At 39.9% G+C, this 25,041-nt stretch overlaps 2 protein-coding genes across 2 annotated transcripts in view; both read left to right on the top strand.

Moving 5' to 3' along the window:
* Positions 1 to 25,041, top strand: part of rptor (regulatory associated protein of MTOR, complex 1) — a 262,325-nt gene that overhangs the window by 39,658 nt on the left and 197,626 nt on the right. Inside the window, 1 exon segment of the mRNA XM_034240379.1 lies at positions 6,847 to 6,929. Within this exon segment, the coding sequence (XP_034096270.1) occupies positions 6,847 to 6,929 (83 nt within the window).
* LOC117562534 lies at positions 408 to 3,733 on the top strand. The gene is made up of 3 exons (XM_034240378.1): positions 408 to 1,576; positions 2,029 to 2,586; positions 3,096 to 3,733. Exons 2-3 carry the CDS (start codon positions 2,047 to 2,049, stop codon positions 3,231 to 3,233), a joined length of 678 nt encoding a protein of 225 aa, XP_034096269.1. The 5' UTR covers positions 408 to 1,576; positions 2,029 to 2,046; the 3' UTR covers positions 3,234 to 3,733.

The following is a 25,041-nucleotide window of genomic DNA, read 5'->3' as shown; positions in this document are numbered from 1 at the left end:
GGTTAATCCATAGTGTCCAATTAATGTGTCTGTCGCTTTAAAAAAATGATAATTCAATGATAATTCAATTTTTATGCAGCTTCCGGTTTTGGCCACGCGTCACTCTCACTCCTTATTTGGTAACGTGTGTGTGTATGTGAAACTTTCCCTCGATTCCATTGGCTCTAGCGGTTATAAAGAGATTTCATTCGTCAAAATCGACCAAGGGGGGCCAGAGATATGGAAAATCCACCCAAATGACCCCAGAAGTAATTATTTTTAACGGACACTATAATTTAAATTTTTTTACTGTGTTCTATCTGAATTTACTTTAAAAATAAAAACATCTATATTGATTCTGACACTTCTACATCCAACTCACAGATGTAACCTTGCTTTGAGAAACAAGATTATTAATTTAAACCTTTTAGAAGGGAAGATATGGTAATTTGTTCTGGGAATGTCATTTTCGAGCCCGAGACCTGAAAAACAGGCTTAAGGTTAAGATCTGGAATAATGGAGGAATACGTAGTTTTGAAGATCTGTATATAAACAAGGTATTTGCCTAATTTAGTCAGTTGACAGAATTTTTTTTTATTCCACCCGGCCATCTTTTCTGATATTTCCAAATTCGAAATTTCACACGTAGCAAATACCCGCAGTTTCCAAATAAACCAGCAGAAACAACCTTAGATAGAATTCTTGCAATACATGTGCAAAATAGAGGAGTAATTAGGGTGTTGTATAATGTACTTTCCTCCCTGCATTCTCCCTCTCTTTCGACAATCAGATCTCAGTGGGAAGATGATCTAGCATTTGAAATAACAGATGATAATTGGCAATCCATCCTTCAAAGAGTTCACTCTTCCTCAATTTGTGCCAGACACATGGCCTTCTCCAATTCAAGGTATTACACCGCCTTCATTTATCAAAGGAAAAGCTAGCAAAGATTTATCCAGGGGTAGATCCCTTATGCAACAGATGTAAGTCAGTAACAGGGTCCCTCATCCATACTTTCTGGACATGTCCAAATCTTCATAATTATTGGACATCCATATTTGATACGTTTTCTAAGATCTTTAAAGTAAAATGTACCCCTTCTCCTCTTACTGCAATTTGTGGAGTCGTCCCGGACGACATTGTCCTTTCCAGACATTATTCAAACGCTGTTGCTTTTGCTTCCCTAATTGCGAGGCGACTTATTCATGGGTACCAAGTACGTCATTTCCGGAATCCCCGCCGCCATCTTTGTGACCGACTCTGACAGTTTGTTTACACTCGTCATGGCAGCAAACACAGCGCATTTAAACGGGAAAGAGAGAGAGAGAGATATTTGTTAAAGACGGCGATTATTGGATGCGATCCCTATTTGTTACCCCCAACTGTATTTTGTTTATTGAATTCGGCTAAGTTTCTTCCCCAACTAACTTTTCCCGACATATATATTTATCTTGTTCACAATCCATCTCCATTCACCGGAGAGAGCCTGAAGGCTTTTAAGAGCACAGATGCATATCAATACGCCGTTGCCGGGTGGGTGAACGACACCAATATATGGCATGTGGAGAAGACACACCTACATGTGATCACAGCGAAGGTAAGTAATTTAACAACATTCATAAACCGTGTTATTATAGTTGTATTTATGTCTAAAGTGATGATGTTAGCTTGCTAGCCAGTTGCTAGCAAATGGTATTTCTAGCTAACATCATAACTCCAGCTATCTATATTGTTTTAAAGCAAAATACTCTTCTTTCAATGACAAATTAATTCTTATTTTGTTTTACATAAGCAAGAGGTCCATGTTTATTTCACGATTCTCTGTCACTTGCACTATTGTTATATTTCGCGTTGCTCTATCTTTACTTGTTTTTTTATGTCTTAAGGATATTGTATGTTGTACATCCTGGGACTTCAGATATTAAATGCCAATCTGTGTTGTAGCTATTGTATTTGACAATAAACCTTTTGAATCTTACATTTGTACAAGCTCAGGAGAGTTTAGCTTTTATATGACAAAATTAATGTACTGCATTTTTCACTCAACAGGTCAATCATTCCCAGGCTATGAACAGCAAACCAACATTTACATGGATTGTGGTGCAGGAGGACGGGACAGTGGTGATGGCGCATTGTACATGCATGGCAGTGTTAGGAGAGGTTTGTTCCCACGCAGCAGCACTTATGTTTACAGTTGTGGCTGCTGTTGAGAAGAGAGAAAACCAGACATGCACAGAGAAGCCATGCACATGGACACAGCCTAGCACTAAAATGGCGAAGTACGATGAGGTGTCTAACATCTTCGCCATTAAAGAACAAGTTCAAACCGAAGACCTGTTTCAGCACATGAGACCATCTGCTGCTGATTTCAAGTTATTCTGTGAACAACTCCACCAAAGTGAAGAACAAGAGACAAAGCCCAAGAAAAGTGCTATCCTGTCGGTCATTGAAGGCCATTCCCACAGATACACGCCAAAGACTGTACAACTGGATCTGCCAACACCCCTTACCAGTCTGTATCAAAGCAGCAGACTTGTACTGGATTTACCTGCACTGCTAGAGGAGGGTGCCAAAGTCTTTGAGGAGCTGAATCTCACACCAGAGCAGGTAAGAAATAGAAATGGCTTACGGTAAAATAAAAGCGTGTCACAATGCTAAATCCTAAACATCACTATATTCATTAAGAATAACTTCACTGCTTTCTGATAATTACAGCTCTTTTGATAGTTCAATTATTTTTGAGTGTTTGTTAGTTGAGGAGAAGACCAGGAAACAGAGTAGGTCGAGGGTCTGGTTTGAGCAGAGAGCAGGGAGAGTTACTGCGTCATCCTTCCATGAGGCAGCCAAGACAGAGAGCTCTTCGTTTTTGATTAAAAGAGTTTGCTATCCTCGCTCCTCAGTTTTCCACTGAAGCGACCAGGTATATATACATTTAGGCAGCAAGACTAAACAATACATTCTTTCCACTACTTCATCATGAATAAATACAATAATTGAGTAACTAGATATTATGAGGGTAAAACAAGATATCAACATTCTAATAACAGTATTTTAGGGACTCTTTAAAGTGATGAGTTTTTTTTTCTTTTTCCAAAATAACATGTTCTTTTCCTCAGATGGGGTTTACAAAACGAGGACACTGCCACGAAGTCTTACCTGGTAAGATTACCATGAAGACATCAATGTTGCAGCATCAGGGCTCATCCTCAACCCAGAGCTGCCATGGATTGGTGCATCCCCAGATGGTGTCGTGACCTGTGCTTGCCATGAGCCTGGCATTTTAGAAATTAAGTGTCCTTTCCGCGCTAAAGACCGCAGTCTACTTGAATGCACCAAAGACTCGCGGTTCTGCCTGACCATCCCTGAGGGAGGTGTGATGAGCCTAAAGCTGAATCACAGCTATATGTATCAAGTGCAGGCACAAATGTGTGTCGCAGAGGTAATGTTCTGTGATTTTGTTGTGTGGACACCTCAAGAACGTTTTAAACAGCGCATCATGTTTGATGGAGAATTGTTTTATGTTGCACATTCAAAGGTGGTAAACTTCATTAGAACAGGGATACTACCAGAGTTGTTGGGTAAATGGTTTACTGTGCCACGCTTCTCCCCCACTGCAACCTCTGACAAACCATCTGAGGGACATTAAGAAGCTGACAATAAATAAGCTCTTCTTGTCAGACACTGGTCTTTTGCTTTTGTCTTCATGGTCAGGTTTTTGTTTACCCATTAAGCTTACATATTCATACACTGTAGATTGTGCAATAAATAACTGTATCTAATACTTGCAGATGCATTGTAGTATAAGTAGGAGTATTTAAAAAACCTCAAGAAACAAATACTTGGAAAAAGTGATGTTTATTAGTTCAAAACTGGACATTTTAATGTATTAATTGTAAAGATAATAGAGAGAAGATCCAACATACATAGAAAAGGGAATACACAATAAGCATTTTGTTTAATTTAGCTGACGCTTTTATCAAAAGCGACTTACAAATAGTATCTATATATTCTGTGGGTACCACAGATGGGCAGACATTACAAAGAGCACAGCAAACTGTTACCATCTTGTCAAGGGAAGTAGGTTGTCCTTGAGTGGCTGCTTGGCAAAGAGACAGCGGGACAGCTCTGAAGGATGGTGTATTTGTTCCTGACCAGGCCAATGACTCTTTCCACATGGATCCTGACGGCAGCGAGTCCCCTTGTGGATTCAAGTTCCAGTGGATGCAGCTGCTGCTTGCCTTTGTTGAATGCTGGTATTTTCAACTGTGCATTATACAGTCCCACCGTGTCTTTCACATTGAAGCCTCTATCAGCAAGAACAACATCTCCTGGTGATCATTTCTCAAGATATGAGCAGTTTTCTGTAATGTACTTGTCGCTTGTGCGTCCCCCCCCAGCCCTTTGACACAAAGGATGTAACACCCTGTGGTGTTATAGAAATGAGATATTTTACAGTGTTGTGGTGCTTGTAATAGGAGTATGTTTGTGCACGTGCCCTTAAATTATTTGGCTTCTCTACAAACATTTCAAAACAGTCAATGATGGAAGTACAGTTGCTAAAATGATCCCTGAAACACATGGGCAGACTAACCTGAATTTGATCTGTTGAGGGCCAAAATATAAGTGGTGACAGTCTGACATACATGACATCTAAAGTATTGTTGAACATTCTGACAACACTGCTCTTAGACATATGAAAAAGATAAACAAAAAAATATAAAGGTAAGTTAAGCCTCATTCTCATCAATGTTAATAAAAGCTATGAAAGGGAGTCAGTCTTGGACCGGCTTTCACAAACCCAGACAGGAAGCCAAAAACAACCATCATTTTAGCATAGCTTGGTAGGCCTGTTAGTTCCTGTACCATCTCATCATTTCCTTTGAAGGCTTCTTCGTTGAAAGACAGCACATTAACTTTGTCCTTTAGACAATTAACCTCAGCTCTGAATCGTGCACACTCGTTTGTCAATGCCTTGACTTGGCAGGCTGCATTTGAGCATGGTTCCACAATACCTGAGCTAAGAATGGCTTGAGAGTAACTGTGGTCATCTTTCACACATTCTACCTGTTCAACTAAGGTGATGTCAAGCCCAGTGGCATCACTGGTGCTGGAAGGTGCCACATTCTCATGGTCACTATCAGGAACCAAAGTCCTTTTCATCTGCTGAGTATGCTCAAATCTGCTGGTGGCATAGATGCTTCTCTGCCGCTGTCCAGCTGACGTGTGCGCAAACAGGCTGGGGATGTAGTCAGGACTCATGGGGTTGTCATTTTTTCTTCCTAAGCAGACAGAGGCAAACATGGTAGAATATTAATGTGTGTATAAGGCCTCCTAATAAGATAATGACAAGTATTACGATCCTTAACTTAAGTAAAAGTAGCAATAATACATGTAATATAAATACACAAGTAATTTAAGGCATGCATTCAATAATATTGAGAACGGCAATTTCTTTCTCAGTTTTCTGCCAGAAATGTTTCTTTTATTCAAATGCAGTCGGTTTCAAGTGTAAAGGAACACAGAGCAAAACTAATGCAGTCCTTTCAAAACTGGGAATATTTTACTCGTGCCATGTTACCATTACACTGCTAACGGTAATTATTATTCGGCAACAAAACGTATTTCTGACAAAAGAAGCTAAAAGATAACAATAAGTGAAGAGCTTACCGGAAACAGTGTTGACTACACAATCTGGAGTTAGATGTCGGCTGCCAGTGATCCCTTCTGATGGCAGCCAGCCATTTATTACGACGGTCTAAGTCTTTGGGGATCGATACAAACTGTAGTCCGGGGTTCCTCTGGCGACTATTGTCACAGCCCACAGCACAACAAATCCCAGGCATATCCACAAACTTTATTATTCACGATGTGTCTTTCTCTGTTGCTTCCTCCGTGTTCTCTGTTGTTGTAATGACTTGCTGTGACCGGACACCAAAATGGCGGCGCTAGAACAAAAAACAATGGACAACCTGCACTTTTTTGTCACTGAAACTATGTGTTGTTTAAGAAAAAGGAAAATAAAGTTTATGAAAAAATGGAACACATTAATAACAATTAAAATCTGTGACTGATCATGATAAATCACAAGTTTGAAATACTAGTATTAACTTGTATTTTAGGGGGAAATAAACATCCTCGCTGGTATTACGGGAACAACTTTTGGTAAAACTTTGTTATGTGATAAATCTGGGTTAATTTAGTAATTTAGGGTTTTCCTTAATCAAATTTAGAAAAGCTGTCATAGTATACAGAACACACGCCAATATGCATTAAATATGAATTAAAAATGTTATGCCATGAGTAAATTGGGAATTGCTAATCATTGCATGTCAACTATTCTTTAAAATTGATAGGGTCAATATCGTATCACAAAACATAAAATTGCAGTACTTGAACGCCTATTATTTTTTGATTAACTCATTTTATTGGATATTATAGACAGCCTGTTTAATTTGTGGTGAATAATAGATTTCCAGGAGATTGTCTTGCTTCAGGTTTGATTTCTGCATTTCTTGGATGTTCTTATAATAACAAAATCAAATGTTCACCACTTAATGATGCATACAGTAAAGCAAATACATCAGCAGTATTTTTTTTAGATCGTTTCAGAGGTTGTTAGTTTGTTTCATTTTACCAATATACTTCTATTTCAACATTCGGCCGGTGCAGCAGTATAAAGCTGAATCATTTAGATAAGCTGCAACTTTAATGGCAAAATAAAGCATCACCAAGACCACACTACTCCTGTAAGCATTTACATCAGAAACATCATGCATCTCTTCCAGGTGTTTGGTTCAGATTGAGTGTGTGACTTTGACCCGTTTTTGCTTTGTGTGAATTAATGTTTTTACTCTGTTTTCTTGCCAGATCCTCTGTCCATGAGTCCACAGAAGGCCTTGGAGACCATAGGGGCCAATCTGCAGAAGCAATATGAAAACTGGCAACCGAGGGTGAGTGGGTTCATTCCATTATTTTGAATGTTCTTATTATGACACAATGACCGCATACTTATTGACCTAAGGATACATACAGACTCAAAGCAAATAAGCCTTCCAAGAAAAACGAAGAAATGAAATTATATGAATCATTAGCAATCCAACACACAATTAAAGTTTGTTTCTTTGGCATCAATTAAGCCTTTCAATTTTTTTTAAATATGTTTCCGATTTTTTTGTGTCGATGTTTTCAGATTAGTCAGCGAATGAGTGTGTTTGAGGTTCAAGCCAAGTCCACGAACCATATAAATGTTGGACACACTACTACTATAGTAGTAGTTAGTTGGGGCTTTTGACACAATGGCATCTATTGATTTTCCCCATGATTTCTCTGGGTATCACTTTCAAGATATCAGTTTCTTCTCTCTGATGGTTTCAAGTTCTGAATGTGAAGAATCTAAAATGTGCATGCCTGGCAGACAAAACATTGTGATGAGACTGAAAGAAAGGACAGTTACTGCAGCTGTCATGGTTACTGTGGCTTTTCACTTGTATGTATTTGGTTATCATGGATATGGGACTTTGGATCTTTTATAAATATCCCATCGTGTCAGGTCTAATAGACCAGTGATTCTCAAACTTTTTTCAATAATGTACCCCCTTTGAAAAAAAAATTCAGCCAAGTGCCCCCTGATCAGCGCAAAAACTATTTATTAGGGGAAAAAAGCTGCACCATCAGTGTCTGATTTATTAAAACAACAACACATGAGAAACACTTAAATGCTACATTTCAAATGTTTACAATCCATCACTAAATTCATGGCAAACCAATTTTAACATCATGCAATAACACTAAGACGACATTAGTTGCATTGAACTGATCTTTTTAATAAGTTGTACTTACAATTTAGTGAGAAACATGGGCTTGTGCTTCACTGAGGATCTTTGTCATTCTGACAGGGAGGCAACCTGCAGTTATTACACTTCATGTTTTGAAATATGTGTAACTCTAGTCTATTAATATAAAACCCACACTGCTCAAACTTCGTTACTTTTCCTAAAATTGGTATATTTATCTTTTTTTTCTTCTCATTAACATACAATAAATCTCACGTACCCCCTGCAGTACTCCAACGTACCCCTAGGGGTCCACGTACCCCCATTTGAGAACCACTGTAATAGACCATCTGTATGCATGTATGCCGACAAAAACACATGCTTTAGAGTAATTCATATTTTTGTATGTGTTCTTGTAAATTCAAGTTTTACAAGTTTATGTGCGTACATGCATTCCTATCAGTGCCAGCAGTGGTAGTTCTGGTAGTTCAAATGATATGTAAATCTGCTCAGCTTCTAGCTGAAAGCAAGCTCATTGTTTTCCTAGAGGCTCCTCAGTCTGTTGTTCATGAGAAGCACCTCAGGTTTTCCAGCATCAAGCCTTAGGGCTTGAGCATATGGCAAGGGCAGACCCCCACCTTCTTAAAAATACTTGTGTAAGAATCCCCCACCCAAAGATCTGTATGACGTCCACCAAATGTGGTATTCTGAACCTCGTGAGCAAACATTTCCTGAAAGCTAAGATCGACATGTTTGGTGCAGCTGTAAAGAAACGGTGCTGGCCTTGGAAGAGTTTTTAGTTCGTAATACATGGGTATGTATATATAAAATAGGAATATGTTAGTACTCCAAATGGTCTTATATATTTTTTCTCTGTCATTATGCCTTTGCATTTTCTGAGTGAACTTACATGCTTGCTAAATTGTTAGCCTTCGTGGCTTCTAAACCGGCAGAACAATTTGGCCGCGTTATTCTACCGACCGTACAACTTGAAGGCCAAGCATGTTGTATGCACAACTTCCCAATTTGTAACAACAAGCTGACAGGTTCCATTGAAAGGCAGCATTAGATGGCACTCAATCATTTGCTTTCATTACAAAATCAGATGTCACTGTAACGATGCATTTGGACTAGAGTAAAATGTATGCTAGCAATTTCAAGATTGAAGAAAAAAATAATCAAACACTTGGAATATGATCCGAGGGTTTGGGCTGTGTTGCATTGGCAGATATTGGATTTGAATTGCATTTCAAACCACCTGTGAATACCTCTTGAATCCGGTCAGAAAGCATTGGATGTCTTCTTGTTTTTCCCCTTTTTGTAGCAAATGTCTGTCGTATGAGATTATTTGAAAAAGTAAGATTTCAGCTGTCTGTTAACCTCAGAGTGAAAGTTGAGGAAGATTTAGGATTGTTTGCATGCCAGGTGGAGAGGCTAAGCTGAAAGACGAGGGGGAAAGAAAGAGGACAGCTTGTTGTGTCTTGACTGGGGAAACCTACTTAAGCACAAAAACCATATTTAAATGATGATGTAAAATAAGATGTTGAAGGCTGTTGGTGAGATAGTCAACCTGAGGAGATGGAGGAAGATGTGTCTCCGGAGAGGGCAGCTAAAGGAATGTAGGCTCAGGCTCTGGAGGTCAGCAGCAAATGGCGGTAGGAGTGCAGGAGGAGGAGTGGGAGGGTGAGAAAGCTGTTCCTTCTTTTTTCCAACCAGCAGACTCACAGCTCCACACCGCAGAGCAGCGTTCGCCAACACACCTTACATAAACTCATGACAAAGCAATCAATTTCACCTGCTTTGTCACTGTGCCATACATCTTTCAATAGGTTGGTTTCAGATGGGAAGAGTTGGTAAAAATTAGAACTTAAAACAAATCTAAAATCAATTATGTCACATTTCCCTTGTGCTGGTATGCAGTCGAGCTGCCCAGAGAGTTTGTGGCTGCCAACCTGCCGTCACGAATCCATTTATCTGTTTGCTTCTGTGCTCTTACATTAGCTCTCATGGATGGAGAGAAAAGCAAACACAGTCTTGGCTGCTGCCCACTCACTCTATCCTCCAACACTACATCACTGTAAAAAACTCTTTCTATCTGACCTTTTTCAACATCTTTTCCACATCAGAGTGATCTTTCTTTCAATCAAGGCTCTCGTGCCCATCTGCACTTTGCCTCTTCATGTTTGTACCGATCCTTTTTACCCGTGTGTATTCAGCTTTGGATAAATGATGTTTCGAAGCCTTTTTGCCTCTCGTTGGCTCGGAGCTGAGAACTCTCATGCAGATTATCCAACAAACTGTCCAGCAGCATATGTGATACAACCGGACTTCAGTTAGCGCAGTGAACCAGACACACCTCATCTACATAACACCTCAATACCTGTACCTGTGTTTTGACCTCAGGGAAGTTAAATTATTGGTGCAAATCACAGCCTTAGATGGTTATGTTATCAGGCATTTGGCCATAAAACAATATTAGTACATCGATACATGCTGTATTTGGATACGGAGGTAGAGTTGTCTCAATATTATTTGTCTGGACAGATTGTCAATCCGTGTTAACACCTTTACAAATGCAAACTAAAGATTTGTGAAATCAAAAAAATATTATTTACAAGTTAATGAAAAGCATCTGTAAATATCCATAACATTTACATATTTCGATCAGGTAGTTGTGAATACTTATTTCTACTCTCTAGATTCCATGAGATGTGTTTTCTGTGTTAGCCTAAGCATGCTAGCATAGACAATGGCTGGATGTATTCCCCTGTATATACTCACATCCTATTAGTTTTTAACTTAGGTGTTTGTTGTCTCCTCATGTTTCTTTTTACATTATGGACTGTTTTAGCTGGAGTTCGTCTGGATTTTCTTCCAGCCTCAGTGTCAGTTTGCCCCGTAATGGCCCCCAAATGCATCCAGTGTCTCGTTGATAAACTGATAATAGGCATCATATTCCATTTAAGGGGCAGTGATGTGCACGTGGTTGCATTAGAGTTTCCAAGGTGTGAATTCAGCTGAATGATTTACAACAACAGTAGGACTATCACACATGCACTCATTTGTAAAATAACTTGTGATAGACTTTGCCTTATCCAACATTCATTTTGAGTATATTGAATTTTTCGTTTTTTGTGTCAAACATGGGGGTGTAACAGTTCACAGAATTCACGGTTCGGTACGTACCTCTGTTTGCGAGTCACGGTTCGGTACAACAAGAAAAAGCAAAAAAAAAGTCCCAAATGCATAATTCCAGGTTTGTTGTTATTTATTTTTGAACAGTAGTGCAAGTTTCCGTATAACAATAAGGAACTCTAACATTTTGAATAATTAACTGTATTACAAAGTGAACAACAAACCACAAACAGTAGCACACACACTCAGATGGCCATATTATCTATAATGGCTGATGTCAAACAAAAACGTTTCATCAAGCTGTATTGTATAAGTCATTGAGATGAAAAGCTGCAGGCCTGTCTTGTCAAATTGTCTTTTCAAAGTCCTGCAGTACTTGCTGAACATGTTGCAGCTGCCAAACAGCTTTACACCACATCTCTGGCCAGCATAAGAGTCATTTCTTCTTCTCTGTTTTTTTTCTCTATCTTTGCGTGTTCTCCGTCTTTCTCTGTATGTACTTCCCCATTCCTCACTGCAGCCTGTGAACCCCTGCTGTCCACTCCTCTAACTGTCCCTGCATTATGTATCAGTGAGCTGCAGCTCAAACACATTGCTACGTATTAGCTTTGAGGTGTTTTCTCATCACCGTGGAAACACCACACTTCATAGCGGAGGACGAGTGAAGAGATTTGGTGTTGTCTCTAACAATGCAATGCATGTTTAATGCTTGTGTAATGCAGAATTTTTGTATTGGTCTAGGATACTCAGATGTCATGACAACACTTTTCTTTATCCCTTAATAATGAGATGATGAACAAAGGTCTGTCGGCCAGTTGATCCATCGTAAGTAAATTGACCGAATTTTAAGTACAAATGTTTTCAATCGGCAAACGCAATAATGCAAGAATATGATGCTTTTTTGGGGTTTTCCCCTTCGTGTAGGTTTTTGTGCATGTAAATGGTCTACAAAGGCTAATCCCAAAGTTTCTCTCCCAGCTTCTGGTCCAGGTTCTGAGACTCCTCCACTCCACCTCCATGCAACACCTTCAAATATTTGTTCCGTTTCCCTGTGTAGTATTAAAGATCCCATGTCATGCTTTTCCGGTTATTACCCGTCCCCTTGTGTTATGAAGGTTTTTATGAATGTAAACGGTCTGCAGAGTCACAAACCCTCAAAGTACACCCTGTAGCGAGTAAAACTCTAACACTGAAAAGACCTCCCCAAAACGCCTCGTTGGAGATTTCTCATTTTCCATTGTTTACTTCCTGGGTACTGTGACGTGTGAATACCCAGAGGCCAGGGCCGTATCCAGGATTTCCTAAATACCGAGGTCCAAACATGCTAGGGGGGTTCGGAGGATACCCTCCGAGATTTTTGGGATTTTCATGATCTAGTTAGGTGCTTTTTAAGTCCTGTGGGGGGTCACACATTGGATAATATATTGATTTCAAACCATGTCAGTGGGCTGACAATGTCAGCATCAATTATTTTGAAAGTGTAATACATAATAAGAATCAGTTGATTGTTACTATTAATGATCTGGACATGCAGAAGAGGCTAAAATGATCACAACACATTGTCAACATTCATTTTCCATGTCTCTCTCCTTTCCATAACCTGCAGCCTCTCTTCCATCTTCTTTACTCTCTCTGTCTTCTTCCTGTTCATTACTCTCTCTCTCCTCTACTCTTTCTCTTTGTTCAACCTCTCCCTCGTTGTTCACTTTTTGCTCCTCCTCACTTGTCGCTCCTGCCAGTGAATTCAAAGCAATTCAGCCATTTAGTTCATTTCACTTGTTTGTTTGCATTCTTTTTTTAATTTAAATCTGTTTTGTTTGATTCTCAAAAGAGAACAAAGATGTAAGCAAATTGTGTTTTTATAAAATTGTATGTTACTATGACATCATAACTGCAATAGATGTATGTTTTAAAAGTATGCCTATTGTAAATGAAGACTATTGTTATAGATACATAGATAGATAAATAGATAGATAGATAGATAAATAGATGGGCTTATTAAGCCTACATTATTTTGTGTCACTCCAACGTCCCGACCAATCAGAGCACACTGGGCTCACAGGGAGGGGGGGGGGGCAGGAGCTCCAACAAGCCGTTTAGGACGGAGTGAATACCGGTGAATACACATACTTTACAGAGATGCTGTATGAGAAACCAATGTGAGTTTGGAAAATTGCACAATATAAATCTATTTTAGTAGACCTCAACAATGGAATTATGATCAGTAGAAATGGCCATGACATGGAACCTTTAAAGGACTTCAATTTGCATGTATGTGTTTAACCAACCAACGAACCAATAGTGATATCGATACATCCATGTGACGAGTCTAGTCTAGTAGAGTTAGTAAAACTGCCATCACCACTGTTCTGTCTTTTGGTATTGTGTAATGTCCAATTTTTTATCACTTCGAAAAAAGAATTTATAATTAACTGGGTATAGATGAAAGGGTGTCAACAGTGTGCAATATTTGTATTTTTAAAAGATACTCTGGCAACGATGATATTTTAATTTCTAAATCTTGCATGCATGGTATTTGTGTTCTCTTGTTGTGAGTTGCAACAGTTAAACAACCGAAACATTTCCCATGCCTGACAGAGATATTAATCATAGTATATGAGGTAAAAAATAAGATCTGAGGATAACAATATTTAGTCTTATGCAGCTTATGTGTTGCTAGCATTTGGTTTGGTCTCATCTAGAGTAGGACTCAATCCCAACATTGTAATCAAATAAAAAAGCAAAATATAACTGTAATAAATGTCTAGTTTTCCCAGTTGAAAACACAAAGAAAATCAGTTTTATATAATATAGAGCAAAGGAAAATAGGAAATTATAATATAAAGGGGCTTTCAACAGCGTTTTTCGACAGTAACAAATATTGATTATAAACATAGAGATTATTTTTCTGTCAATCGACTAATCGATGGAGAACATAAAATAACATTAATTGGTTTTCTCAGATAAAATAAGTCGATGTTTCCTAGCATTGGTGGTTATAAAATCACACTTGCAACTCGATAACCAACACCACACCATCCACTACATTATTCCCAAGGGGGGACCCTCACAGCTGCCAATCCACTTCAATCCAATCTGAGTTTAATTGGCGACCAGCGTGTGGAGGAAGCTGCAGAGTGAATAACGTGAAACCATCTTAATGGTCTCCCCTCGAGCACTCAGTCCAATAGGGGCCACACAGGGAACCATTAGCCCACTGGAAGACTTATGGACATCGCACCAGTTCATCTACAAACAACATGCTCCTGACGAGGGCTACCTGTCATGGTGGCAAAACGCTTGTGGGCTATGGGAGAGGCCTTATTGATCTGCTCCGTCACTGCTGCTGATCACCTCGTGAATGTCCCGCTAAGCTATAGTTTATAGTCTCAAGCCATCTTGTGTTGATGGTTAGAACAACTCCAGTTTGTGCTGAGGCGTTGCAGAATGGTCATTGTTCTTCTCAGCAGTAGTAGAGGTTAATGCTCTACTAAGCTAATGGTTTGAACCAGAGACTATAAAATATGGACGTTGTCTTTTTTAAACATCCCATGTGTTTAACCATTGTGATGCTCAATGTGGACGACTCTAGCCATCGCTATCTTGTAACTCATTGGCTAATCCAATAATTGGCATGATCATGTAAATAGCAACCTCAGTCGCCCCAAATTTAATAACACAAAATAATACACTCACACATTAAGGGAAGATAATACTACAAATGAAATGATTCAAGACTTAATTTAATTAAAAAAGGTGATTTGTACAAAAATTCCAACCCCGTTCTATAGTTTTCATAAATAGGGAAAACAGCTGTCGAGAGGAAAAAACTATACTTTTTTCCACCAGGCTTTAAACATATGAATTTCTTTGGTAAAGTTGGGCATTTTAACATGGGGTATATCGAGTTCAAGGGCCCATTATATGAACTGTAGTTTTTGGCTCTTCAGTGCTTAGCTTAAAGGTCAGCACTTGGATAGGACCCCCGCAGGTTTGTGGAAAACGGGTTTTCATGCGTGTAGAACAGCAATTTGTTTTATTGATTACGTAACGGCTTTCCCATAAATTAATTAGATCAATTGTTGCTTTAACCAAATATTAAAAGCATGTTGCATCTGCTTGGAGAAGGGAACACTGGTGAAAAACATCAAATTCATCTGGCAAGAATTCAGAATCAAGTTAAATATCCAAAGTGTAACTGCTAGCTTTAGTAATGATTTTATATTATTGAGGAGAGCCGGTTCCAGAGCCTTGCTGCTGTGCATGAAGCGGGGTAATGAATCGCTCTCTGTGCGCACCATGACTCACCTCTCTGTGCCTGCACTCGTGGAGAGTCTGCTGCTCTCATACCTCATTCACACCAACGGTGTTTCGGGGCCGGTTCGGAGCTGGAGCTTGAAAAGCACCGGGTTTTCCTCTTCACACCGCAGCGGAGCAGCCTCTTAGCTCCGGAATCCGGTTCGTTTCAAGCACCAAAAAATTGTCCGGCCAGAGCAAAAGCACCGCATACGTCACGCTTACGTCGAGACGGGGGCAGGGGCAGGATCAACTCCTGAACAACAACAAAAAGCCCGCGTTTTATCCAGTTTGTACACAACGATGGAGAAACTTAACAAGAGTTTCAGTGTTTCTGCCATAGACTGTATATATAAAGGTTTCTGCTCATGGTGAAGCAACGTGTCTGCATGTTAAGGTGGAACCTGAGCATTCACGTTGATCACCTCTCATTATAACTCATTATAAATCTATAAAACTATAAATATTGAACTTTACTTCACGTGTTCATTTGAGAACAGCTGTTACATACCTGGGTGAAGGTTACAGTTCATCTAAATGAAAGATACAACGTTACTCCACACTCATGGTTCAGTCCACCTTAAGAAATAAGACCGACCTCGGAAGCAGTTGTGTTTTAAAAAAAACCTTTATTGACACGAGTACACTTTTTTATAAGAATATAACTAAACCACAGAAATGACTCTGGAAAAGCTGCAGATAGAGCCATAAGAAATGAATGCAACTGATTTCATCCGCGCGGTTTGGCTTTATGAAGCAGGCACGCAAACGGTTACGTCATGACGCAAACGATGACGCAACGACGCATCACCAGTCGGACTCTGGGCGGTGTGAAAAGAGCCAGAGCTAAACCGAAGAACCGGTTCTGAACCTGAAAAGCTCTAGCACGGAGCTTGAACTGGAGTTGCGTTGGTGTGAATGAGGTATCCGAGACTAATGGCCTCTGTGTGTCTATTATTATTATTATTATTATTATTATTATTATATCCTGAGGCTGTGAGTGTGTGTTTTGAAACCTTATTATGTGTTGGCACAAAGCTGGAGCAGGAGGGGACAACATGGGAGGCCAGGATCTGACTCAGCGGACAGAGATTAAAGATGCACCACCCACCAGTTCACTTCGCTTTTTTAAAATTGTAGTTATGTGTAAAAATGTGACTGCATGTGCCCGCCCATCCAAAAAGCTGCATGTTGAGCAGAGTGTGGGCACCGGTGCAGTGGTGTGTTGAAGGACAATGGTGCAAATTGGAGGCGGATCCAATCGGAGTCTGACTTTCTGAATTTAAAATGTGAAAAAAGCTGCCTGTCCCTGAAGACATTTGTGTGTTCCTTCACTTCCTGTCACCCAGCTTTTCCTCTCTGCACTGATAATCCAGAGCCTATGGTCTGCATGCTTCTGTTCTTTATTATTAAAATGACTACCCAACCAGCAGTAGCTAACATTTGACATTCAAATGCTCTTTTCTTCTGTGCTTTGATTTAAAACATCTCTCAAAATTCTCCAGACCCCCAGGAACTGCAAGGGCAAGTGTATATCCCCCCCTTCATTCACACAGATTTGTCACAGCTTTTCTTTGAGAAGGATTATGAAAAGTACATCTGTCATACAGTGGAATATTAAACTCTTGGTAAAGTCAGTGTGTTGCCTCTGCACAATGAATATAAAGGAAACACTGCTGTAGATGAAGGTCACATTAGCATTTATCTAGCCTTTGCAACATTTTTGTTCAAAAAGCTGCAGCACAACAGTGTGTTCCCATTAGCAACAAAGCGTCTGCTAATAGGGATTACTGTCCTTGCTGCAGTTGCACTCGTATACAAGAATCTGGCATTACTTATGAAGAAAAGTTCCCTCTGAGTTGCTATGGGAAATAATTGTTTTCAGCTCTGAATAGTGAGACTAATACATTGAAAATACTGAGCTTTTTGTCTGTAAGCTTGATGATGTAGATGTGGTGTTTTTTTATAGCTGTCAATACAGCAATTGTGCAAAGGGCTCCTTGTTCTTCTTACAATTAAAATGATCAGATTGCACAGTCAAATAACCTCTTACATCTTTCTTTTAAATAGTAGCTTCAATTAAGTTCTTCCAATATCGCACCCAGAAGATTGTGATTTCAGTCCCTGGTCTCATTAGCACAGAATAAAATGCCTTTACATTGAGATATAGCCACTCATTTTCCTGCCACCCATAATCCTTCACTCCCACTGTGAATCAACTCCATTGTCCTTCACTTTGGCCCTTTTTGCTCGTGAATGTGGGGACCTGCACCTTTAACTCCACACCAATTAACAGGACGGCTGTCTCATAGATCATTAGTGTCCCCCTGTCTTCATCATATGGCCCCCTCCCGCCCCCTCCCTCTCTAATGGCCTGCTCTCCTCTCGTGCCTTATCTCCCAAGGCAGTGTGGGATATCTGTATCAAGGACCTGACCAGCAGTGGCATTTTAACATGCTCGTTTTCTAACATGATTTCTGCCTCGCTGTACATCTTTAAATGTAATCACACTTAACCCTGACATATAAAAGAGGATTTTTATTCGATGGCAGATGGCCACTGCTTGTTAGGCGGATCCAAAGATGATGTGACAAAGATTTCATTACCTATTCTACCAGGGTAATCAAACACACATCTGGGAAATATTGGATTAAATGAAGAGTCTTGTTTGTGTAGGCGGATGCTCTAAGCATTTGGGTTTCAATTCACCAGTATTAAATAGGATTTACTGTGCTTTTTTAGGTTTTCACTTTCCCGTAGTGGTATATAGTTTTATGTTTATGTAAATGGTTTGCAAATGCTAAAAGTTCCCTCCAGTGGGACCTTTTCCCACACTCCCCAGTCTGAAACGCTTCCATTGGACTCCTTTGTTTACTTCTGCGACAAACTGATTCCAGAATCTATGGACTACAATTAGAAAAAGCTGATTGATTCTGTATTACAATATGATATTCAAGCTTTATGGAGCGTTAGTTCTTGATCTTTAAAAAAAGCTAATGCATGGTTGTGAACTATACAAAAGTAAAAAACAGCAAATCCATCCATCCTTCTTTTTATACAGGCTCTGACTCACTGGCTTGTTTTGACGGAATAATACACATTGTGAAAAGCTTTACTTGAGTCTTTGAGTCTCTGTAATACTGTCATGCATGGCCTTGATTCTCTAGCCGCCACACAGTAGCTGATCTCAGCCTCTCCATGATAGCATTCATGTTATGCCAGCACTGGATATTTTGCTGATTTTATACAGCATAAAACATATTCACATAAGGGATGCATTGCTACACAGAAGACACTGTTCGGTTATTACCGTTTTTAGGGGAATGGTGCGGTGCGAGTTCAGTACAGCAAAAACATCCCCAATGCTCAAAGATCAGTTTTTTCTTTCAGTTATGTCAAACTGACTGTAGTGGAAGTGTCTAAGCACAAGAAAATCCTCTTGCTTTGTATTGAAGTTGCATTTTGCACACTGGCAACTTTAGCAAGGCAACAAGTCATATTACGCTTCAAACCTAAGAAAACATAACTATTTGAAAATACTAAAAATCCATCCAATAATACAAAATGTGTACATTATATAGCCAAGTTATTTCTACCTTGGCTATATATAAACATTCATAACCAAACGTGTATCTTCCCTTTTAATCAGCTCATCGGTAGAGGCCGTTCTACTGTCAGTGTTACATTAGTCATTTTGTGACTGACTGACGCACCAATCAACTTGCTGTAGTTACTTCATGTTTTGTGGTCGAGCTTGAACTTTGGTTACAAGTGGCGCTTATCAATGTATGGACCATACACTGTGATATCTCCAGTCTTCACGCCACATCCCCTGCTGAAAAGTACTACCAAAGTTTGAGCCATGTAAAGAAATAGCAAACCGCTAAAGTGCCCAACCATTGAAAGTCTGTGAACCATACTACTGCTTGTTCTAACATAAGAGAGTCAGGAAAATCCTCCAAAAACCATAAAGCCCAGCCATGCGGAGTGTGACTGGGTTTCTTTTTTCTTCCCTGTCCCGCGGCATCATTAAAGAGAACGGAGAGTCTTTTCAGGATAACAGGGGTTTATAGGGCTGTGGACAATTGATCATTATACATGTTTTCTGCCCTCTACTACGGCACCTTCACATCCTCTCTTCTTTTCTCATTGTGCTCTTCTTTTAGGCCAGTTACACACTAAAACTCTTTCACTTCTTCAATTTGTTGTTATTGTACCATCTTTTCCTTTCTCCACAATACAGGGACAGGGCTTTGAAAATAACTATTTGTAAAGCAACACAAGGAGCTCAAAAGAAGAAGACAAAAGAACATAATGCAGAGTCGTGTGAGGCAGTGCTTGGTTCGACCCAAAAAATCCAACTAAAGACCAGATTGGTTTATCACGTTGATATTTCATAGAGATAGTGATAAGCGGGGTTGTGTAGGCGACAGTTTCAAACACCAAAACAGTTCTAGTTAAAGGTGGGGTAGGTAATTTTGGAGAAACCAGCTGGAGTGCGCTAGAATTTGAAAATACACAGCCCGAAGAAATCTGCCACTTCCTTACAGAGCCCCTCCTCCAACACACACGAACGCGCACATGACCAATGAGGGCACGAGATAAGTTTGTGCACAGATGGAAGGCTGACAGGCAGGTAGGCCATCCAGTTATTTTAGCCGGGCCGGCTAAAATGATTGGTCGTGCTTTTTACAGTACCACGGCTTCCACAGATGACATTTTTTTATGGATTTTTTGTCAAAGCACTTAAGATATTCAATGCTATCGGGATGTTAAGAGCATTCCATGGAATATAACAAAAAGTGTATCTCGAGCCGGTTTCTCAAATGTACCTACCCCACCTTTAAGCATGCTCACTTATAAAATAAATAAAACTGAATTCAATTGTGAGTTCCCTACTAACTCAGAACCCCATGCTGAAATATAAATCAATAATCTCTCCCAAACAAAAAAAGTGGAAATGTATTAAAAATCTATCCGAACACAAGCAGGCAAATGAGGGGCATATACAAATTGAACTCTTATCACATTAGGCGCGTTCACACCGGAGTACTTTTCCCCGTACTTTTCCCATTTAGTTCCGTTAGTACCCCTTATGTCGTGTTCACACCAAAAAGAGTACTTAGTGCCGGGAACTTTTACCCCCATTTTTAGTGCCTAATAGGCACGTTCATACCAAGTACTTTTCCCACAAAGGTTCCTGAGAACTACGATTTAGTTGCGTTCACACCAAAAAATCCCAGGAACTAAATTAGTTCGAGAGAACCTTTTTTACCCCCTTTTCAGAGAGAGCAGGGACTTTCGTGGGAGAAAAAGGTTCCTGTGTCTGATTGGCTGGGCGGATTGCAAACCACGCCTCGTCAACCTCCCAAAAACGTTTGTGAAGCCGCCATTTTATTATCCTCGCATTGCATTATTAGCATTAGCATTAGCCCAGCGCAGAAACGCAGAGAGACTAACTTATGACAACACAAAATAAAACATGGGAGCGGTGGAGATGAGGAGGTGTTGGCGTTCTGGCCGTTTACTCGGAAGGTTTCAGTAGAAGCTGCTGGGAGTCCCAGCAGCTTCTACTGAAGCCAGTCCCTAACTCCGGGGACTTCCTGCCGGGGATTTTGGGCGGCAGTATACGCCGTGAAGTTGTTTGCGGCCTGCCAGTAAACCCAAAGCAGAAGAAGAAGAAGTGACGTCAGCGGCTTCATTTGCCTAATCCACCCCCAGGAACTAATTTCCGGTGTGAACGCGATCTGTACTTAGTTAATGAGAACTAAAGAGTTCTCAGGAACCTTTGTGGGAAAAGTACTTGGTGTGAACGCGCCTAAAGAGAGGTGGTACTCTCCTGGGGGAAAACAAGTGCCCAGTTCTGATTGGCTGGCCGAATTGCAAACCACGCCCCGTAAAACTATTTTATTATCCTTGCATTATCATTATTAGCATTAACATTCGCCCAGCGCACAAACGCAGAGAGACTAACTTATGGCAACACAAAAGAAAACATGGGAGCGGTGGAGATGAGGTGTCGGCGTTCTGGCGATTTACTCCAACTCCGGGGACTTCCGGCCGGGGACTTCGGGTGGCAGTATACGCCGTGAAGTTGTTTGCGGCCTGCCAGTAAACCCAAAGCAGAAGAAGACGAAGTGACGTCAGTGGCTCATTTGCGTAATCTTCCCTCAGGGAACTTATTCCGGTGTGAACGCGATCGGCTCTTAGTTCCATAGGGGAACTAAGGGCTGGGAACTAAGGGCTGGGAACTAAGGGCTGGGAACTAAGGGCTGGGAACTAAGTACGGCAAAGTACTACTTACTTTCAATCTGGGGCTGCCCACCCTTACAATTTTTTTTGAAATAAAAAACTTAAACGTACTTCGTACGTCCAGGGAAAAAAGACTCTGATGGCTTTCAGAGGTCTAAAACAAGTTACAACTTCTAAATAAGCTCTATAGTTTTTAGGTGGGTGGACCTAGAATTGTTCATCCATTTTCAAGACTTAAGCCTAAATCAATTAAACATAGTAAAGGTTTCGTCAAAGACACCAGTTTTATCCCTTCAACTTTCTCAACATGTCATCTTTAATATAATATCACATTATCAGAATTTTACTCCAGTCAGGGTTCGTACGGTCATTGAAAACCTGGAAAATTCATGGTAATTCAAAATGCAAATTCCAGACCCTGGAAAAGTTATGGAAAACAATATTTTTCCCAAAGTTTTGGAAAAGTCATGGAAATGTTACTAAAGTTGCGTCAAATATAATTTACATTTTATCTAATCGCCGAAATAATCTGCGGTCGCGAGCTGTTATGTGCCATCATAACGCGCATGGTGTTATTTTTTAATATATGAAGCGCGAGCTGTGTGCTCGAGTCGTCCTGCCTGTCGGGCCGGCTGAACTCTGCTGCTCCGGGATGAGGGTCAGCTACATTATCTACGGTGCGTTCGTTAACTGTGCGGAGTCACTGTGGCACAGACTGCACCGCTGGTGAACAGTTGCTAGAACGGGCCGTTCAGGTGTTCAGAGCAGAGCGGCAGAGCGTGATGTGAACTGGAACGTTTTTCTGTCGCAATATCATTTAAGGAATCGTTGGGCTAGCTAGCTAGCATACATTGTCACTATCTGCTAACGTTAGCTTTAGCCTTCATTTTTTTCATAGGCTATAAACAAAGGTGGTATAAGTATAGATATTGTGCTAGAGTAAAAGTAGAAGTACTCAGATCTTGTACTTAATAAAAGTAGAAGTACTCAGGTATTGTACTTGAGTAAAAGTAGAAGTACCAGAGTGTAGGAATACTCTATCACAGTAAAAGTCCTGCATTCAAAATATTCCTCAAGTAAAAGTAGAAAAGTATTATCATCAAAATATAGTGAAAGCAGCGACAGTAAAAGTAGTCGTTTTGCAGATTGGTCCATTTCAGAATAATATATATGATGTGTTTTATAATGATTGATCATGAAAGTGTTCTCAAAGCTGGTAAAGGTGCAGCTAGTTTGAATGACTTTGTATACTGCAGGGTAGCTTGTGAATTGACTCCAGTTGGAACTAAAGTCTGATTTAACACTTGATTAGATTTCACATCATTCATCCACATCTGTGAAGTAACTAAAGGTATTAAATACATGTAGTGGAGTAGAAGTACACCATGTACCTCTGAACTGTAGTGGAGAAGAAGAACAAAGTAGCAAAACATTGAAATACTTAAATAAAGTACAATTATCTCAAAATTGTACCCACGTATAGTACTTGTTGAGTTTATGAACTTAGTTACTTCACACCAGTGGCTATACTGATAGAAAGACTAAGCCTTGCACAGAGGCATGACAATAGATTTTCAAAATGCTCAACAGTGCTGCTAAAATTATAAACTGACTGCTACACAATTACAATAAATGCTTTTATATATTTCTATTAGATGTGACTCTTTAGCGTTTCTGTTATTATTACCTGCTGCTTTAGTAGTTCTGACTGCTAAAATCCTCTGTTATTCCTCATTTTAAAGCCGATATTCCGTGGGGTCGGGGGGCTCGGATCCTTTTCACCTTTTTCATACCTGATGAGTTTGCATCCCTGACTACAGTTGCTTTAGCGAGTAGAAGCTAGTAAGCCTACTATTTGATTTGTTTTAGATACTGTAGGCACTACATGTTTCATATGCAGACCTTATTTTCCTGTTCCATGTTAAAATAAACAATTTTCAGAGGTCATTTTTTTTTGGTCATGGAAAATGAGGTAAAGGTAATTGAGAAGTCATGGAAAAGTCATTGAAAATCATTGTAAAAGTGTATGAACCCTGTCCAGTAGTTCTAAAAGAATGTGCAAACACAACTTCTTTCTCTCGTCTGCCCACTTAGGCCTTTCTGTCTTACCTGGTTTAAATCTTTGACCCAAGCAGCTAATTGACGCGGCCCAGAACTTCTATTTTGTCTTGGTATATGAGGACAATCTAGACCCTGAACTGGCAACACATCAAGGGGGCCCAGTGAGGCTGTAAGAGAAATCATCACTCTTACCCTTGAGCAGTTCCTTACCTCTTAAACCATCCTTGTATAAGCAAAGTGGCCACAATAGATGCACTCATGCCCCTGGATTCAGAAGGAGAACCAGACATGGAGGTGTTGAAGTGTTACCAAGGCAGACATGAGTCACTTGACCAGTAAGGTGACAGGATAGTTTGCTTCTAGGACACTTCCCATAACTCATGTTGTCTCAGGGCACTGACAGAACCGAGGCAGAGCTGGTCAGTGGCACCAAACAAGACAAGTATAAATGTTTAACTACACAATAACTGTTATTTTATACTGACAGTAGAAGGGATTGGTTTTTACCAGACCTCACGTGTTAAGTTATATCATGCTTAAATGTTTTTGCATTTACAAGTGTAACTCTGATATTCTTCAACCTAGACCCGGGTCTTCTTCCATTTATTTGTGTCTAATTGATAAATGGGGTAAACATAATTTCAAGTAAGAGTGCTGCAGCTGCAAAATAGGCTGAAATGTAATCCCTCTGCAATAATGCAACAGAAATGAAACAGAAATGCAGCATTTTCTTCCACTTCTGACAGGCTCAGATTAGTATTACAAGGTTCTGACAAACATATGGAAATGACCTCAGAGACATAAAACCTTGTTTGATCTGGTCTGTCTCAGCTCAGTTCTAAAATGTTGTTTCATCCTCATTGTCAAAATCAGCTAAGTATTCAGCCATGTTTAAGATCCCACTAAGCTACATTTTCTGTTCCCTAACGTCTTCTCACTTATGTTTCCACCGTTGTCTTCAAGCAACAAGTCACATGCCACAATACCAAACTGACCATATCAAGCAATAGGTAAACGGCAACAATTATATCACTTTAGGGTTCTTTCTAAAGTTTTTTCACAAACACTAACATAGACGGTGAGGATTTTCTCATCACGATTATACTGCAGCCTGTTTAACTGCTGTTATTTCTGAAGTTTTTCCTACTCAATACTGGACACATTTCAACTGTTACTGTCCCCAATAATAAAAAAACCATAAGAAATTAGCGTCCAGGTTGATGCATTTTTGTTGCCATTTTTCTATTTGAATCTAAGAATCAAAGTAATGTTATATACTTAATTCTGGAAAAGAGTAATTTTAAGTTATTAGCGTTTTCCAGAGGTCATGCAGTAATTGCTTCCTACTTCCTATAACTGACAAACACCCCTAGTCATTAGTGTTTCGGTTCGGATGACACGGTTCGGCACATGCAGTCACACGACGAATACGCCTTTTTCTTTTATGAGTGGGAAAACCAAGTCTGTCACTCAGGGAAGTATCCATTACACTATATATAATCCAGGGGGCGGTATTGCGCCTAAAAGCTGTTTGCCAGCCGCCCTT

The sequence above is a fragment of the Gymnodraco acuticeps genome, unplaced genomic scaffold (genome assembly GCF_902827175.1).
Source record: "Gymnodraco acuticeps unplaced genomic scaffold, fGymAcu1.1, whole genome shotgun sequence".
NCBI classification, from domain to species: domain Eukaryota; kingdom Metazoa; phylum Chordata; class Actinopteri; order Perciformes; family Bathydraconidae; genus Gymnodraco; species Gymnodraco acuticeps.
Note: the sequence above shows the minus strand (reverse complement) of the source record. Positions and strands in the feature narration are given on the sequence as shown.

Bases quoted from the DNA above. Each gene is read 5' to 3' on its own strand.
- LOC117562534 (XM_034240378.1), top strand. From the start codon at position 2,047: ATGAACAGCAAACCAACATTTACATGGATTGTGGTGCAGGAGGACGGG. The intron at 2,587-3,095 runs GTAAGAAATAGA...TCTTTTCCTCAG, and splicing joins TGAATCTCACACCAGAGCAG to ATGGGGTTTACAAAACGAGG.